The sequence below is a fragment of the Ammospiza nelsoni genome, chromosome 5 (assembly GCF_027579445.1).
Source record: "Ammospiza nelsoni isolate bAmmNel1 chromosome 5, bAmmNel1.pri, whole genome shotgun sequence".
NCBI classification, from domain to species: domain Eukaryota; kingdom Metazoa; phylum Chordata; class Aves; order Passeriformes; family Passerellidae; genus Ammospiza; species Ammospiza nelsoni.
This window is the reverse complement of record NC_080637.1, coordinates 58297990-58318038: the sequence shown is the minus strand read 5'-3', so window position 1 is coordinate 58318038 and position 20049 is coordinate 58297990. Positions and strand designations below refer to the sequence as shown.

Sequence of the window (20049 nt, the reverse complement as noted above, 5' to 3'; positions counted from 1 at the left end):
TATAAGAATTCATGGTATGACTTTGAATGTGTGCTAATTTTCCAGCATGTTCAGGATATTTTAATGATAACATTTCAAACAGGCAAAAATAATCTGCAGCTTTTTCATTATTTTGGGTTTTGTTATTTATTCCCTTCCTTACCTGCATGTCAATCAAACGTTGTAGGACAAATACAAAGACATATGTCCTGCCTTAGTACACTCATCAAATACTGACTCCAAAACCATCTCTATTTTTTATCTCCTATATTGTTGGCACTGAAAATTGCCTGCTTGGGTCAGTTGTTCATGTAATTCCCTTTGTTCAAGCCTGTAATATAATTTCCAAATTGTGTATGCTCCAGGACCCGCTGTCACTTTGAGCTTGTGGGTTACTTTCCTGGAAATTTAACTAAATAGCTGATCTGTGGTATAAGCTGCAACACATACTTCCATCTTTTCTCTGAGAATTCTCTTCTGTGCATGGATTGGGAAAATTACTTAAACTAACACATTGTGTAATATATATTGTTTCAGTGTGTTTGCTTGAGATTTTCCAATTTCTAAGATTTTCTATTTAAGACTCAAGTTCAAGGTAAATTGGAAATAAAAAAAAGAGAAAGTGACTTGCAGTTGTAATGGAAAACAAGAATTAGCTCTTCAGAGTATTTTCCTGAAAATATTATTACATGTTGTACACACACAAACACAGACAATAAAAAGGATTACATTATTTGACATGCATTTCAGAAGTTGACCTAGGAAAACTCAGCACAAAGGATGAGATTTTTTTCAGACTAAAAAATAATTTAGAGTGAAGATATCTACCAATTGTAATAATTAGCATTACTAAAACATTATCTGTTTCTAGAATTAGATTGTATTTGATCTAAACTTGTAGTATTAGATTCTGTAGACAGAATCAGAGATTTGTTAATAAATATCATCTCTACTTTTTAAAGGTTTTGAAAAAAGATCTTCAGAAAAACTTGTGGTCACTAGGCTTAGCTTTACTTTTGCTTTACTACTCAGCTTTGCAAAATGATAGTAATTATTTTTCTTCCTCTCTTAACAGGTATATTTTTAAGTTCAGCAATACTCACATTTAAACCAGATTAAAACCATGTTGAAGATGAAAAAATCAGCTTCAGAGCAGCAAAAGGAATTAGAATTTATATATTGTAGTCATGCCATTTTGACCATCGATAATTACACTATTTTTATGTTAATGTAGAAACCCCTTGAAAGAAGTATTTAAGCATTAATTATCTATTTACAAAATAATGGCTTTGGAAATGCAGTGAAAAACATTGAGCTGTGCAGGGATTCAGAACAGATGTCAGTTTTAAAAGACTGGGCATACTGAAAACAAATGTTGGTTTTTACTGCTGTTCTTAAATGTATGATGGCTTGATGCATTTATACATCCAAGGCTCAGACACAGAAAATTGCACTGCAATGCACTCTCCCAGTATTTCTCCAGTTCTGGGGAGTTAGGATGTCCTAGGATCTTCAGAATATTAAACTGGCTTCTGTGAGGAATATTTAAGTTGCATCCCTGTATTGGGAAGATGATCCAAAGGAACTTTTTTCCACATAGACTTCCTGTGCTAGTGATGAGAAGCTGTAGAGGTGATAGGTGCTAAAGCATTGTTCCTTCATTTCCAACTTCCAAACCCATGAGCTTCTGGGGGATGTCTTGAACTTTGTACTAATATTGAGCTTGCCTCCTTCCACTCATGCATTGAAAAGTACCCAAACTCCAGGATTCTGAGTCTGAGGTTTCATAAACACCAAGATCCCTGACCCTTCAAATGAGCAAGTGAATAAAAATACCTAGTCTTATCCCAGACTAGCAGACAAGGGTAGCTTTAGGAAGGCAGTGTGGCCCAGAAGTGAACAACCACAGAACTGGAACTGGAAAGATCTGGGATGTGAGTCTGTGAACTGTCATTGCAGAGAGATTTCAAAGAGCCTGAGGAAGACAGGCAACCAAATTCTAGTTAGTCATCTTCAGATTTGACAGCCTCTTTATTTTTCCCCCTTGTGAAATTGTGAAAATGATGCTTGATCCACCTACTACATGAATGTGTTGGAGGATTAATTATTCTCAGCACAGCACTTTGAACACCTATTGTGCAGCACTGTACACAAACATTAAACATGATTATTAGTGCTGTGCACCTCGTACGCTGACATGACACACGGCTCTTTGTAGTCTTCCCTTCCAGAAGGTGACAAGTGGGAGATGCTGAAAGCACCTCCGTGGGATCTGAAGATCTGAATAGGAATCTGTATCAGTGTGCACAGAGATCCATGTAGGAAGTGTAAAACGTTTTTTAATTGTTACTTTTTAACTCTGTTTTCCCAGCTCCTTCCTTTTCATGGTCCCCAGATACAAGTTGTAACCAAAACTAGAATATTTCAGGGGGTAGAAAAGATGTGGTAGGAATTATATCTCCTCAGAAAATTTAAGATTATAACTATCCCAGGAAGCAAAAAACGCCCAAACAGAGTTATGAAAATGGACTGTGACTTACATAGTCAGTGATTTTCAAGCCATCAAGTGCCATAAGCTGAGGGGACACATCAAAGGAAGGTTCAGTCCAGGCAGACATTGCAGTTGTGCAATTTTTTAGACATCTCTTACAGACCACAGGTGAACAGAAGGTGCAGATCCATGTAACCTTTTGTCTTGATTCAGTGCAGATACTCTAATGGCCTAGTTATGCATTGGGCTGGTTCTGCATAATTGCAGGGTAATTAAATAAACCAGGCTAAAAGGAAGCCACTTTTCCTTTAGAAGTAATTTTGACCAATTATATGTGTGTGGGTGGGTATCAAGCACAGTATATCAAAGAGCCTAAGTTGGATTATAATCAGGTGTTTTTTTAGTTTGATTTGCCTTCGTCTATTTTTAAGGAATCCTGTTTTATCAATGTGAGCAGTGTTTTATGTGTTTGCTGTTTTAGTGTTTGGTATAATTACTGGCTTTTTCAATGCTAGAATGGATAGAGCTGGAAGGTTACAGATGACTTCAGAGGGAGTGTTCATTTACAGTATTATTCCAGATTACACACCATACAAAAAGTATGTTAATGTGAATTTCCCAGACATCAGCACCAGTGTTTAAACACAGAACTGTCAAAAAGATGCTAAAAAGCAATCTGAGAGAGTTATGCAGTCTTTCCACTGTATCACTCACTGCTGTATTCTAAAAGGTTGAAATGAGAGGGAAGAAGCACTAAGTGGGCACTTACGTGATTGTCACTTCTTTTAATGAATACTAAAAATTTTGCTCAGTACAAAATACCGGGAAAGAAGCAAAACACATCTGCCTGTCCAGGTTTGCATTTAGCTCGGCAAAGTTGGGAGCTGATAACCACCGTGAGCTTCAGAGGAGGTGCAAAGTTGATAAAGATCCCCCACTTGGTACAAGAGGAGCCTGGATTATGGACACCATGAGTTTGCTCTTGGATTATTTGCAGTGTTGATCTGGTTTACTTGGTTGATAATAGAACAAGATGAACCCTTAATAACACAGACTTCCACTTTGAACACTCAGCTGCAGAGAAATAGCAAACAGACAGTGTTGCTCAGCAGGCTGCATTATGCAGCCTGTAGTCCAAGTAATGGTTCCCCAGCACTTCAAGTTATTTTGTAAAAATTATGTTCACCATAAAAAGAACCTACTGGAGTTTGGAAGTAAAAAATTGCTGCAATAATTCTGTAATTGGTGCATAAACATGCAAAAATTAGATGTTCGGTTGATTTTCTTAATTAGTAATCTGCAGTAATGAAAGGAATAAACAAAGATGTTCCTAGCTGAAGAAATATATATGTTCCTATACATATTATATTACCAGAACTGCTGTCATATTCTTATCCTGAACAAATGAAGGCTAAGAAACTTTCTGAGGAAGCTTTGCTGTAAACTGACAAAAACTCCATGGATGAAGTGAAAAAGTCTGTAAGATGATAACACATCTGGCTATATATAAGTTAAATATGATAACCTGAGCTTGTTGACAGTAAACTAATCCCACATTATAAGAAATTATATTGATGGAGGAAATTTAGGGCCGATGTTTTTGTGTAAGGAGTTGTTCTGGGAGCAGAGCCACTGTTGCCTGACTTCTTGGATCTTGTCTTATAGATCTGCTGTGGGTTCCAAGTTGCCTCATTTCTTTGAAACCTCTCCTTCAGATTGGGAATTATTTACCTTAGACACTTTCAGGAAATTCAAGGGAACATAATTACCTTTGAGATCTTTATATAGTAAATGGTTTTTCAATCTGCTGGGCAGTTTCAGATAGGCAGAAGTCTAAAGCATTGTACTTCAGAAGTTCCATATTTTCCCTAAGAAAAAAGATATCTTTTTCTAATACTGCTAAATTAAGGGCAAGATAATGTGTCTCCAGCATTTTATTGCATATAAGGGGAGATTACAAAATGGAAAGGGGAAAATAAGACAGGAGAGATAAAGGGTCATGTAGCCGAGAAGAAGGAAAAGGATGGGAGAAATCTCTTATCCCACATTAAGACAGAGGCTGACAGAGGTGGATGGTGGCTTGGAGCCCCATTCCAAATTGGCAGAAGGCAAAAGTTGAATGTGGCCTGAAAGAGAAAGCTCAGAAGCCCAGGGCTGAATCTGAGCCAGTGTGTTTCTGATAGGATTTTGATTTGTAAATGTTTCATTCCAAATCCAAATAGGATGAAGTGGATATAGGTTGATTATGGAGGAAAATAATTTTAGTTTCTTGCAAATTAAACATTATGAGAGTTAAAAACCCAAACACTTATTTTAGGGAAAAATAAAAAAATGTTGCCTAGAAATGAAATTTTTATTCACCCCAAAATATTTTAAATGGACATTTTGCTTAATTTTTTTTTCCTTGGTAATGTCAGAAAGACTGTGTGAATTTCCAAATATAACCCATTCCATCCAAGTGGCATTTTAATACAGAAAAAATATTTAGGTAAAATTTTTCCAACCAATTCTAGTTGCAGTTTATGACCAGATTAGAGGCATATTTTAGCAGAATCTTCTCAGGTGCCAAGAACAGAAGGATCCCTGGACTTTGGACAAAAACACTTGCCTTGTTTTGGCTGGTCAAGAGAAGAGATCAGACAAAAAATGTAACTTCCCCCAAATTCATAACTTTTCTTCTTTTTTTTCTTTGTTTGAAATTACATCTTTGACTCCCATAGCATATGTTCTTGCATGTGTTTCTTGGCACTCCTGAAGGGCAGATCTGTTTCTTACATGCTTCCTGCCTTATTTTTTTCTGGGGAATTAATTTTGTCCTGGATATGTGTGCAGGATTCCTGTGACAGCCATAATTTTTCTTTAATATCATTGTATACACAGAGCTTCTGTATTAATACTGCTTTGCTACCTGCCCACCAGCAAAGCCATATGCTAGAATCAAATGTTAATTGGTTATCAGTTGGGGATTTAGTCCTACTCATCTGCTAGATGGATAGATGAGAAACTTACACCAGAGTTAATGGAACATACTCTCTAGTCTTGTCAAATTGCCCGTCTGCCATAGACTTGTTCCATTACAATCAAAACACAAAATTCGGTTTGGATTTGTTTTAGCATTGCAGGTTCTTTAAAATTCTGGTTTGTTTTCAGTGTGGCTTGACAGGAGTCTAGAGAATCAGGGAGGATGGAAGGGACCTTTGGAGGATATTGAGTTTAACCTTTTCCTCAAAGCAGGCATGGTTAGAGATCAGAACCTTGGCCTGGTGAACTCTGAGTGCCTTTGAGGGAGGAGATTTCCCAGCTGCTCAGGGCACCTACTTCACTTTTTTACCATCCTCATGGTAAAATTCTTTCCTTGTAGCATGTTGTCACTTGTGCCTGTTGCTGTTTGCCATGCATCTCTAAGAAGGACTTGCTCTTGCATTTACCCAGGCTCAGGTGGTTGCAGACCAGCAGCAGGGTCTACCCTGCACCTTCTCTGGGTCTGAACAGCCTCAGATCTCAGTCTTTCCTCTCATCCCAACCACCTTGGCTGCTCTCTGATGGGCTTGCCTCAGTTTCTCAGGGACTTTTGTGTCACCAAAGAGCCCAGATAGGACCCCACACTCCAAAGGAGGTCTCACAAGTGCCACATGGTGGAGAAAGATCACTTCCATTGTTCAGCTGGTTTCTGAAAACTCAGCATGGTGATTAACACAGCCAGGGTGTCACGGCCACAAAGACTCCCTGCAGAGTCTTTTTGAGTGCAGTTACTCCATCCTGGGTGCAGCTGTGGGAATAACTGATGAACGTGGAAGCATTTGAATTATATATGATCAAGAGCTGTTGGGATAAAAAATGGAAAGTGTTTGGTCTAGGGCTGTGCATAGGAACACAGCCATACAACAGCTCTAAGATTATGTGCCCTTGGGGATGTCCTGCTCCTAGCCAAGGAAGCCAGGGCTACAACTTGTGCAGAAATCTGTTCTTTACACATAACTTCACAGCAGCAGTGCCTAGGCAGGAACAAGATTTCAAAGATTTATACCTAAGTCTGACTTTGTAATTCATGAGCCCTCGGAGTATAAAGCAAAGCACATTCTAAAGTATTCCAAGGAGCAAAGTTTGAACAAAACATTGCTAAATCTATGAATAAGCAGCAGAAAGTACCCTGTTAGTAAAAAAATTAAGATTTGAAAGGTAAAAAGTAGTTAAGGAGACAAAGAAAAGAAAATAATTTTACCAAAGCCTGGTGTGGAATGAAAGAGTAAAACAAACAACTGAGATGCATACTCATCAAAAACACAGTTGTTAATTGAAAAGCTGACAGACCTGTAACTACAGCAGTGCCTCTGGCCGCCACTATAATAAATGTAACTGTACATTTAGAGTAATTTGCTAATTTGCCTAAGTAACAACCACAGACAGCAACATGACATAAATACATTAGTGGAAGCAACAACTATAACCAGCTCATACAGGTTCTTGGCTGCTAGATGGATGGATCAGATGAGCTGGAAAAGATTTACCGAACAGAACAGAAATGGAGCTGGTAACCACATTGTGGGATACAGGATTTCTTTATTCCTTTAAGGCCTGAAGATGCCCCATGTTGCAGCATATAAATAACATTTTAAACTTGTGTGTGTGTGTACACACCTAGAAAGCTTGTACAGGTGGAGTACACATCTGCTAAATGCCAAGTGTTTCAGAAACTAAACAGAGAAGCCTTTCCGGTAAATCATTGAATCTCGAACCTTTAACATGTAATTATAAATATCTGAAAAGAGTTTTTGGTAAATATTCTAAAGACATATATGTATTTGGTCCATAGGAAAGACTGGAACCTGTACCATCAGCTTTCCTAATACAGGTGTTCCAAGTGTCTGAAATTTGTATTTCAGAATTACCCACGTCTTCATCTGGCAAAGTTCAGCCCTGTGTCACCTCCCTTAGGCTAGCACTGTTGCGTCTTCTGCTTCCATAGCTCTGAATCACACTGTTGCATTTTATTCTGAAGTCCTACTCATGCCAACTTTTGCCATTGCATATTAACTGGTTTTTTGTGTTCTCTAAATAGCCTGCCTCCAGGTTAAGCTTGGGCCATCACTAAGGATTTTTAAGTTATCAGCAATACATTTCTAAAATTAAAATCCCAAAAAATTGCTGTTACGCAAGGCGGGTTTAATTTTCAGTAAGATATTTCTTTCTGGTCCCAATCTCCTCTTCTGACCGTCTTGATCCTGATGCAAATTAACAGTGCAGAAACAAAGCTAAGGAATGCAGCTTTGCACAGTTTCTCTCTTTGTTTCTTCCAGATGTGCTTAGGAGGTTTGTGCTGAGCTGTTTGAGACAGGCAATGCCAGCTCTCAGGGGCAGAATCCAGTGAATAACCAAATGCAGAGTCAGGTGAAAAGTTTCTGTTTCAGTGCTGCTCTCAGGAAGAGCCCACGTGTGTGGGCATATATATTCTTGCCTTCATCAGGAGGTTGTTCTAAGGTTTTTCACTAAATACGGGTTGTAAAATATTCTTGAACATGAGTCACTTTAAATTATAGTCTGCAGAGCTAAGGAAGTCACTGAGAAAATGGAGCAGGAAAAAAGCCATGGGATAGAGGCAAAGAGTGAGATTTCACTGTGGGATGTGGATTTTTGACAGCCAAACTGAGTCCATGCCTTGCTTGAAGGCTTGATATTAATGTCAGGGCACAGACCCCTCTGGCTGACCCAAGTTCTGAGTGTCAGTACAGGCTGACAAAGACCTCAGCTCTGGGAGAAGAGAGCTGACATGATTTTATGAAGCATTACGGCTGATCTTCTTTGAACCCTAATTTCTGTCAAAGAGTTATCATCACTGTCACAGTAAATGATACTTGCAGCACAAATGGCAATTAACTAGAAGTAAATAGTAGAGCAGAAGTCTGCAGACTGGTTTTTAAGGTTGATGAGTTGAAAGTAATTTCAACACATTAATGCTAAGCATGCTAAATCATAGTGTGCCATGAAAAAGACAGTAATGTCATTTACCTGAAATCAGCAGGAATTACAATAACATGTAGTAGGGGTAGGCTTGATTGTTTCAAATATGTGAGCGTATTACAGGAACCGATAACACTTTGTCTATCTGTTTGCTTTTATCAGATTTTTCATAAAACAAGTAATTTGTTTGTTTTTCACTGTTTTAGGTAGCCTGCCCTATGAGTACAAGATTGTGATAGCAGGAAATCATGAATTGACCTTTGACCAGGAATTCATGGCTGACTTAATCAAGCAGGACTTTTACTATTTCCCCTCTGTTTCTAAGCTGAAGCCAGAGAGCTATGAAAATGTACAGTCTCTTCTAACAAACTGCATCTATCTTCAAGACTCTGAAGTGACGGTGAGGGGATTCAGAATATATGGCTCCCCTTGGTAAGCAGGTTTTTAAGCATACATAAAAAAAATATTGTTGATTGCTATCACATCAGCCATTTTGTCTGCATCAGCTGTATTTGAATTGCTGTGTTAGGAAAAAAAGTAACACTCACTTTGATAAAGTTTTTATATTTTCTTGTAATGAATCATTTCTGTGACAAAATAATGTACTGTACTGTGGGTATGGTTAACCAAATAATGATGGGAAAAAAAGATGGTGTGCTTTTCAAACTCTCAGCCAGGAACAGTTGTTTAAAGTCCATGCAGGGGGCTTCTGTGTCATAAAATATGTTTTCTATCCTTGGTGAATTTATTTAATTACAGGTTAATTTTATCGCAAGGGTACATTCTTTTGACAATTTCTATCCTACAGAAAGTATTGGAGGTTCATTAGTGTGTACAGTAGTCACTTAATTCAGCAAGCTTATTTCAGCAACTCTGAAGGTCTTTTATTGCATATCCCTCAGAATCTTACTTTCTTTTATAAAGTAATAGCTTTCCTCAAGGTCTAGCTGAGCTTCTAAAGTCAACAACTCAGTGGCAGCTTAATATTTCATGGATTTTGCTCTACTGCATAGTGATCACTTAGAACCCTTGACAGTATTGAAGGCAGATGGACTTTGGTTCCTGACTTCCTTGTATGTGCTGCTTCTGTGTCACTTACTAATGTCCCATTCCTGTTTATTATTTCTGCTGATGGGCGATCAAATTGGATCTTTTGTGAGCATTTGGTACATGTTTAAAATAAGTAAAAATGTATTTTAAAAGGCAGGGTTTTAAGGGAATATATTATTCTTCCTTTTAACATCACATCAGGCTGAAATGTAGCAAACAAGTTGTCAAACCTGATGCATATACCCTGATGTGAATTTTCAGTGTGAATAAACTGTGAAATCTCTTGGATTTTTTTTCTTTTTTAGTGAAAATTGTCTTTTTCCCATTTGGTTACTTGAGATGGGTGTTAATTTTGTCTGAGCTTATTATTCTACATTTGTCTAGATTAGTTTCTCTCTTAAATGCACCCCTCTCTTTCTCCCTTTCAGACTTCCAGATCTTTCTGGTTTTTTTAAACCTACCAACCTGCTGTTTTATAGTTCATCTTCCTCTTGTGTGTACAATGTATGCAGTCAGTGTGCATTTTACTTAATTTTCCAAATTATTTGGGAAGATGTTAGATGGTATCAGTCCCAATATTAACTTCTGAGAAATGCCACTTGGCATCTTTTCCCATTTTGATGTTGAACTGTAAATACTGTAATTACGCTCTGTTTGCAATATGTCTGGCCACCTCATGTCTTCCTTGCAATGTTGGTAATCAGGCACCATATTTCCAGTGTCAGTAATAATTTTCTAGGCAGTGAAGTACCAAAAGTTGCATGGAAGTCTAGAAACATGAAATTAAAACAAAATACTGTCTATAAAGTAGCACTATGTAGAGGCTAAAGAGAACCACTTGAACTTTCTGTGTGTGATTAGATCTGCAAAAACCTGTTGAGAAAACCTTTAGTCCACCCACTAACCCATAAATAATGTTTCTGTAAAATCAGCTCTACCACATTCCCTTTGTGACAAATCCTGTCACTCTGCACAAGCTGCCTGACCTATCTGCCATGATCTATCCTTCAAATAAAAACAACGCTTTCCATCTCTTCTGCAACTCCAGGTCATGGCTACACTTCCACACTCCATGTTTTACAATGCTGCTAAATCATCTCCCACCCCTTTATGGTCCAGGAAGTTGAGTGTTGCGAGGTCTCTTGAAGATATTTGCATTCTCCGTCTGGGAGAGAGTCTTGATGAAAGTCTTTCAGCCACACTGAGCTTTTTTGCTCGCTATTCAGCAAGGCAGAATGAAGTTTCCACACCAATTGATGACGTGTCCAGTGGAAACATCAACAGTAGTAATAACAGCCCTTCATCAATCTGTCAGGGCAGCAGATGCAGAGTCCCATCAGCCAGGTTACCAGTCAGAAAGCCTGGGAAGGCAAACAGTTCTTGTGTGGGGTTTGACTAGCTGCTGCTGGATTCCAGGCTGTGGTACACTCCTGTGCCTAGTGAGCACCACTGTTCTTTGGTGTTTCTGTTGCTATACTTTGTTTGCCCTAAAAGGAGAGGTTTGTCATATCCTCTCTGGGAAATCAATCTCAGTTTCTTTCTACATCATAGTAATGTAATCTCTAAAAAGATACAGAAATTTGCTGAACTTTACATAGTGAATATTTTTTTGAACTAGCATTAAAAAGCTTGTCCACTAGAAAATATTTATCAACATAGTCAAAACCTCACAATTTAAGGTCTCAGAACTCCATAAGAAAGTCAAATTTCATGCAGTTGCTTGTCTAATATCCTAAAATAATTTTCTTTTTCTGCTTTAAAAATATGCACTTAAACTTTACATTTCTAGTTGCAGCACTGACCTTCTGTCTTTACATCACCTTTTGTAGAAATAATTAGAAGCTAGAGATTTCCCTCATTCATAAAACATGTTGATCAATAGTTGCAAAGTACTTTGAGAACACTGGAGTAAGGTCTGAATGAAAGCCAAGCAGCATTAACTTAGTGTCATTTACCTGTAGCCATCTGCATTTGTATAAATAACCTGTACACATTAGATTAACTTCTATTTAAAATGTTTTAGTTGCAAATTAAACCATGAGAGCTTGATTGGTTTGTATAACACGCCAGTCTCTAAGGTCTTTTAAATATGTACCACTTGTGTGTGGTTAAATATTTTTAATAGCACTTGGTATTTGTCTTCTATCTAAAACCAAGTGGTTATTTTTAATTGCACAGAAGAAATGGGACAGTGTTTTGTCTCAGAAACCAATGCTCTAACTCTCCTGGGCTCCAAGGGCAAGAATTCAAGTGCCAGATTGGGCCTCTACTCACTAAAAAAAATTTAACTGTCTTAATTGTTAATTACACAAGTATTATCATTGAGCAGGGAGCAGCCATTTTGAAATGCCACTTGCAATGCACAAAAGCAGCTACTTAGGAATTAGCGCTTGCAAAAACCATGTCTTGGACAGTGGATTATCAGGATAGATGATAAGGAGGAGAAGTGTGAAAACATTAGAAGTTTCATGAGAAACTCAGTAATACCAACATTTTAAATGCATCCAGAGCAATGCTGACTGCAATGGGTAGCTGTTTGGCCTAGGGGCATGATGCTTCTCACAGTGCTTATGGGGCTGGCTGCCAGATCTGGATGGATGAGCAGGGCACCAGTAAGAATGCAATGTGCTTCAAAGAATCCCAGGATGGCTCAGGCTGGAAGGGACCACTGTGGGGCAGCTGGTCCCACCTCCCTGCTCCAGCAGGACCATCCCACAGCACAGGGCACAGGATTGCGTGCAGAGGGGTCTGGAATATCCCCAGTGAGGAGACTCCACACCCTCTCTGTTCAATCTGTTCAGTCCTCAGTCACTGCCCAGGACAGAAGTTCTGCCTCGTGCCCAGGTGGAACCTCCTGGCCTCAGTCCCTGCCCGTTCCTCTGGTGCCATTGCTGGGCCCTGGAGCAGAGCCTGGGCCCTGCTCGGAGCCCTCCCTGCACACAGGGACACCCAGGGCTGAGGGCCCCTCTCAGCTGGGGCTCCTCTCCAGGCTGGACAGCCCCAGCTCCCTCAGCCTTTCCCTGCCACAGATGTTCCAGGCCCTGAATCATCTCTGCAGCCTCCACTGGCCCCAATCCAGGAGCTCCCTGTCCCTGCTGTGCTGAGGAGCTGAGGACTGGACACAGCACTGCAGATGTGCCACACAGGGTTGGGCAGGATCACTCCTGACCTGCTGGCACTGCTCTTCTTAATGCACTTCCTTCAGTACAGCTCAGATGCTGGGAGTTGTTGGCTCTTCTTCAGTACAAAGGCTGGACACCCTGATTTATTTCTGCAAAAGCAAGTCATAGGAAAATGCACTCTGGTTTCATCCCAGCAAAACCCAGGGCATAGCCAGAACATATTCACAGACCAGCTGTAGTTGCTGTGAATGTAAAAGAGAAGACTTTAGTTTTTCAATAACATTTACTGTAAAAAGGAAAGCTTCTAGTTGAAAAGTACTTTTAAACTCCCCTTTTGTTCTGAACTGTTATGAAGATAGACAAACTGGCAGATCGAATAACTCAAATAATTCTGTGTAATAATTCTATATAATATACTTGGGACTGTTAAGATTTCCAAGGATGAAGCCATTTTCTAGAGGGTTTTCATTTATTTTTCAGTAACAAAAAAAAAAAAAAAAAAAAATCATGTAATAGAAGTAAAAATACAGCCAGCAGGAACACCAGAGAAGTGGCAGAGAAAACTCCCTTAGGTGTTTCCAAGACTTGGCTAGACAGTCATGGCTGACCAGATCTAGTGGTGGTGAGGTGGTGAGAGGTAGTGAGTGGTAGGTTGGGCAGGAGATCTCCAGAAGTCCTTTTTGAGCCATCTTTCTGTGATTCTGTCAATCCCACTATGGAGCTAGAACTGTGTGTGAGGCAGACACCTGAAATGGGCAGGTATCAACAAAGGCCTTGCAACAGGGAGTTTGCTGTTGTTCTCACACTCACTACAAGCAGTAGATGGTCCCTTGAAGCAGAAGGTCTTTGTCACCAGACAGCTTTCTTTGTTATCAGATAGGGTATTAACTCTATGACGTCATAATTCATGGAAAAATACTAATAATTTATTAGTGAGTATTTGAGTTACAGATTTTCAGCCTTCTATTGTAGTTCATCACTCCCTCCCAGTACTATGTTGCAGGTAAGAGTTTTGGTATTAGGCACAGCTTGAAGATAGACTATACCATCCACTCTTGTTTCTGTAACTGCCAAAGATTTTAATTGCACAATTACACACTGTGTTTGCTTGAAAAGACCTGATGCATTCAGTGCACAAGATCTGCTGTGCTTGCTGAACAAGTCCACTGTATATTAATCATTTTACAGTTCTTATTCAGAAATGCCCTGTAAAAAACAAATGCCTATAAAGGTGCATGTGAAATTTTATGGACATGGGAACAGGACTCTGAGGTTTGTAGAAAAGATGTGCATCTGCTAAAGGACTGTGTGTATGTTCTGATTCGGTGGAAAATGGTGAGTGGCCTTTCTGTTAAGAAGTGGATGATTGTGCATTTGTGACAGAATAAGAGTACATATTTTACTTGATGGTGCAAAAGAAATGCAAGTAGCATTTCTTTTGAAGGAGAAGATCTTCTAGCTTTCCATAATAGTTGTAAGCAGATGTATACAGCTGCAGGAGAAACTTTGGTCCTCCTGCTTTCAAGCAGGCATGCAAGGTGGCAGGAAAGCATGTTAACTCTTTCAGCACTTTTTTTCCATTTTCCACCATGTGGGAAAGGAAGGGACAATCACAACTCTCTTGCAAACATAGGACAGTTTCATTATTCTAAATGACGTATTGGTCTGGATAACTTAAAGAAGCACTTTTGGATGAGATTGCCTCCAGACTCTATCCAGAGTGCATTTCTACTTGGCTTCAATTTTCTGTAGAGATCTATTCTTGTGAAACAGAACCTCATTTTTCTTTTTGCAGAAGTAAATTTTTTTTTTCTAGTGTCTATGTATTCTCATTTCCTCCTTCATTCTTTTGTTAAAGGCCTTATGAACTCCAGTAACTTTTAATTTCCCAGTCAGGGAAGATGTGAGAGCAAATATTAATGTCAGTCTGGAAAGGCATTTGTGACCATTTGTCCTGCAGAGACAGATGCCTGGGTTGGACTCCTGGGGTTTTGTAGGTTCCCTCCAATGGAGCGTTGATTAGATTTGGCCTGGTATGTTTACACATGGATCAACAGCTCTGGTACCACATTATTTTTCCAAAATTGGGAACTGAGGGAAGAAAGTTAAGGTATGTGGGAAGCAGTTTCTTTCTGTTCAAGTCTTGTTTTTATTGAGTTTAGCAAACTGGCTGAGGCCCATCCCATGAGCTCTGGCTTCATCAGAGAAGATGGATTAATTCCTTCCAGTTTAAAGAACATCAACATGTAGGTTGCATTAGTATCATCCCAAAGCAGCCTTGACAGGGACCTTAATCTCCAAATCATCATCCCGCTTTGGCTGGAGAGCTGGAATTTGGTTCCAACCTGTTGTCCCTTTCTTGGTGTTCTGCAGTTGTCTGGACTATTCCAGCCAAGGGTCTTACTCAAGTTGTGCATCTCAGTTGATATTTTCTTGTCTGATTTATGTTTTATCACAGAGTAGGTGACTTTGTTATTTGACTTCTTGTCAAATGTTCTCTTTTTTTCTTTCTGTGTGTGCGTGCACGTGTGCACATGCACTTTGCATAGAAAGGCTGGTAACTTCCATGTGTAATCAAAACAGTTTCAAAGAGCATGCAAAGGGCCAAACTGAGGCAGCCCTATTTTGGTTCCACACAGACTCCAGGCCTAAGTCTCCATTTCAGTGCCTTCCTCCTCCATCTTTTCAAGAACAGCTTTTCATTCCTCACTGAGCTCAGTTTCCATCAGCAAAGATTTATAGATTCATTTCATGAGAGAGACATGCTTTCATTTTGCCAGTGATGAATCACCTAATGTTTACTTTCTGGGACCTTGTACAAATTTTTAGTCATTGAGGTGAGCATCAATTAAAATGAAACTGTATTAAAATAATATATTGACTTCATTTAACATAATAAACCTCCCAAGCTGGGAATGTGGCTTCCATATAGAGCAGCAGCAGCAGCAGCAGCAGCAGCAGCAGCAGCAGCAGCAGCAGCTCAAGGTGTCACACTGTGGGTTTCACTCCCCAGAATTCACAGAAAAAACTTCTGCCTCAAAGTGACCATTCCAATTCTTAGTTCTCATGTCCCCTTTCAAATAAAAAAACTTATTTAGCATCTTCCACATAACAAAAATGTTTTATTACTGGACAAAACCATACTAGATGTTTTTCTTAGTAAAATATCTGATCCTTTTATGTTCTTTTTGTGCTGCACTCTCACTTGGTCAGAAGATAAAAATACAAATAACTGAAGTGCACTTGCTTCTGTACTGTTTCCTGAGGAAAATTCCCTCTAAAACACTTCCAAACTTCAGATTAAGTGGATTTCTGAGCAGATGGTTTGTTTTCCATGTCTGTGCTACAATTTTGTTTGGATGGATGCAGAAATCCTGGATGTGGATGAATTATAGACTGCTGGGTTTGGCTGCTCAGAAATATGTTTTAAAAGTGGTAGATGTTCCCTGATTGTTAAAGTTGGGAACTATTTGTAGTTGTTTTAATTAGTGACTTTGAGGCAGGCAATAGAAGTGAGTAATTTAGGAAGACTTGATGTGGTTCTTGAAAAAAATGAAAGTAGTCAATGGGAATAATACTCTACTCACTATTTAGAAATGAGGCATCTCAGGTTTCAGAAATTTTTGAGAGAAGTTTGGCATCTAAGCCTATCTGATGTGGCTGTTTTACTGTGGTGAGAATGCTGAAGATATTTTCTTTCAGGCATTCAGTATAAGGTAGGTAAGACGTGACAGATGTGTAAGAAATAGCAACATGTTCAGAAGAGAAAAGTTCGTCCTCCTGTTAACATATATCATCATTCTGAGGCACACAGATACAGGTTTAATTTTATTTTAACAGAATGCTGGAGGGATATATTTTTTTTCCTCTTTCATACTTACAAGAAACCATTTTCCATTTTGGAAGTGGTGCTTCTAAAACTACTTAAAACCACACCGCACTTGTAGTTTAGTCTGCAGCATATGGAAGATCATAAGCATGGTTTTTCCTGCAAAATTATTTTGATCTATTAAGCTCAGCTGTTCAGGGAAAGCGGTGTGGAGAGCTGAACAACACTGAACTTCTGGACTGTGAAAGGTCTTCCAGTGGCAGAAAGTGAGATTTAACATCCTGCTGTTTTAGCATCAGGAATGGATCACTGGATCATTTTTCTCCTTATTTTTTCTTTTGTTTAACAACAACAAAAAATAGCTTAAATTGGTGCATTTGATGTGATAAATTTGTCTTGGAAAGCCTTTCCTTTTCTGCATGACTTGAAAATACAGGAGATGTGAATGTCATTCAGCAGGCTCTGAGTATACAGGTGCTACTGCTTGTGTGAGCAATCATACTGAATTCAGGAGAGGTCTTTTTAATGAATACTTCCATACTAATTAAGTGACTGAAATGAATTAGCAAGAATCGTTAACATTTTTGGAAAAAGTGCATGGAAGAAAATAAAAATTTGTTAATTCCAAGTGAATTTTCTATGTTGAACGAGTATAGTTGTTATTAACTATATAAACTCTGCAGTAGGTATGTGAACAAATGAAAATGTGGACTGAACTACACCTATTGTAGTCCATAAATACCTCACAGTCAAACCAATAAGTTCTAGTTATTAGGTATTCCTGAGTCACAGCAGTTTAGAATATCACTTTTTTTTATTCTTTTCTTGTTGATGAACATTCCAGAAAATGTTTTCTCTCAAATAAAATTTCTTCTCAGCATTGCCTGGGGCTGAGGAGTCTGGAACAGAGCATCACAACACAGGAAAATCAGTACTCTAGAAACCTCTTGCCTGTTGTGTATTAGGGATATGGACCAGTTCCTTAACACATTTCACTGTGACCTCTTGCAGGGGGAGTGTAAGCAGTTAATGAAGCCAAAATAAGAGCTCACTTTGCAGTAGACCTCTTCCACCATGTTTGTACAAGTGTAGTATGTGTACAAGTGCATGTATGCTGAATATAGACCAGAAATTGTGTTGATTTCAACATAACAATTTTGGGCAAATCCTATTTCTTGTAATGTCTGAACATTTTGTGTGGCTTTGGATATCTTCATGTGAGTGGAGATTTGCATTTGCTTTTCAATGTTCCTCCCTTTAGTTAAATTAGAGAGCAGTTGAAAAGTATATTGCTTTAGTTTAATTAGCTTGGTAGGGAAAAGTCCTTTCTTGGGCAGTAATTATTAGTTGTATATTATTAAAAGGAAGTAGTTCACGTTCAGTTACTTAGCAGAAATAATTGAATCTTCTGATCCAGTAAACTAGCTCACTTTGGATTCAGATGGTTTTTAATTTAAGACCTGTAGAAGAGGAGACCTGTAATCTCACTATGGGGAATTGGCTTCACTTTCCTGCAGTCCATAAACCACAAGAGTGAAATTGCTATCCCCCACAGCAGTTTTCTCTTTATTTTTCACATTTGCTTGAAAGTTTAATTTTATGAGACAGAGCTGATTTTAAAGTTTAAAGTGCTTTTTTTGTTGTTGTTGTTTTGCTGCTTTTCCCCCCATTTTTTTTCTTCTTGAACAAAAAGACTACCAGCTCTGTCTGTAGTCTGAGCTGTAGTCCCAGACAGCAGCAATTTCAGGGTGTTTCAAAGATGTAAACACAGTTGGGCACTGTGATGAGCCCCTTGGCAATATTCCAAGAGAAGCACAAATAGCCAACTAGTTCAGAGTGGGTCTGTGTGGAGCTGATTCTCAGCTGGAGTAGCTTGGCAGTGCTCCACCAGCTTTCAAGCCATTTACACCTGGTGAGAATCAGCCTCCCTACTCCGTGGTAGCTTGTATGTGTGCATTTTCCCCAGGTTTTAACACAGTAAAGGTGTTACTACATCAAGAAGGAAATGGTGGCTCTACATGAAGAAGTGTAAATAGAGCCACTGGCACAGGAACTAATTGTAACAAAGCTGTCTGAGTTCTTTCTCTTTTCCCTGACTGGATTTTAAGGGGAAAAGTAATTTACCACTTGTGAAACTGTTTTAACACAGAACACTTCCTTTGGAATTGCTGTTCATAAATTATTTCATTTAATAAATTAGCATTGTTTAAAATGAATTAAAATGAGGATTTTTCTTCACCACTAAGAAAGCAGACAAAATTGGAAGCAATCATAGAATTGTTTAGGTTGGGAAAGGCCTCTAAGATCAGGTCCAAGCATAAAACAAGCACTGCCAGGGCCAACACTAAACCATGGCCCTAAGATCTACACATCTTCTGAATCTCCAGGGCTGGTGACTCAACCACCTCCCTGGGCAGCCCCTTGCAGTGCCTGAGCACCCTTTCCATGACAAAATTCCTCCTGATGTCCAACCTGAACCTCTCCTGGCACAGCTTGAGACAATTTCCTCTCATCCTGTCCCTTGTTCCCTGGGAGCAGAGCCTGATCCCCCCCAGCTGTCCCCTCCTGTCAGGGAGTTGTGCAGAGCCAGAAGGGCCCCCCTGAGCCTCCTTTTCTCCAGGCTGAGCCCCCCCAGCTCCCTCAGCCCCTCCTGGTGCTCCAGCCCCTTCCCCAGCTCTGTTCCCTTCTCTGGACACGCTCCAGCCCCTCCATGTCCATTTCTTGTCCTGAGGTTCCCAGAAGTGCCCCAGGATCTGAGGTGTGGCCCCAGCAGTGCCAGCCCAGGGGACAGTCACTGCCCTGGCCCTGCTGCCACACCATGGCTGGCACAGCCCAGGTGCCATTGGCCTCCTGCCCCCTGGGCACGCCTGGCTCCTGTCTAGCCGCTGTCCCCAGCACCCCCAGGGCCTTTCCCATCTTTCCAGCCCCTCTGCCCCAGCCTGGAGCTGCAGGGGGTTGGTGTGACCCAGGGCAGGACTGGGCCCTTGGCCTTGTGGAATCTCAGAGCACTGGCCTGGGCCCATGGATCCAGCCTGTCCAGATCCCTCTGCAGAGCCTTCCTGCCCTCCAGCAGATCCACACTCCCACCCAGCTGGGTGCTGTCCATGAACTGACTGGGTGTGCCCTTGATCCCCTTGTCCAGATCATCAGTGAAGACATTAAACAGGACTGGCCCCAATGCTGAGCCCTGGGAACCCCACTGGTGCTGGCCCCACCTGGATGTGGCTCCATTCCCCACCAGCCCGGTTTTATACCCAGTGAAGCAGGGCCCACCCAGGCTGTGAGCAGCCGGTGTCCCCAGGAGAATGTGTGGGAGACAGTGTCAAAGGCTTTCTAAAGTCCAGGGAAACACAACCACCTTTCTTTCATCTGCTGAGGGGTTCACCCTGTCACAGAAGGAGCTGGGTGGGTCAAGCAGTAGCCATCTGTCCCAAACCCACCTTGGCTGGAGCTGATTCCCTGGGTGTCCTGCATGTGATGACACTCAGCTCTTGGGTGGATCCCATCCAGCCCCAGAGACTTGGGTGTGCCTCAGGGTCAGTGGCGTAGCAGTCACTGACTCTTTCCCCCTGGATTATGGGGCTCCATTCTGCTCCCTGTCCTTGTCTTCCAGCTCAGCG

General features: G+C 40.2%; 1 protein-coding gene across 5 annotated transcripts in view; it reads left to right on the top strand.

Moving 5' to 3' along the window:
• MPPED1 (metallophosphoesterase domain containing 1) overlaps positions 1-20049 on the top strand; it is a 61307-nt gene that overhangs the window by 22473 nt on the left and 18785 nt on the right. For all 5 annotated transcript variants that reach the window (XM_059472118.1, XM_059472116.1, XM_059472117.1 and 2 more), the window contains one exon: positions 8639-8860. In XM_059472118.1, the coding sequence (XP_059328101.1) occupies positions 8639-8860 (222 nt within the window). The remainder of the gene's footprint in view (positions 1-8638; positions 8861-20049) is intronic.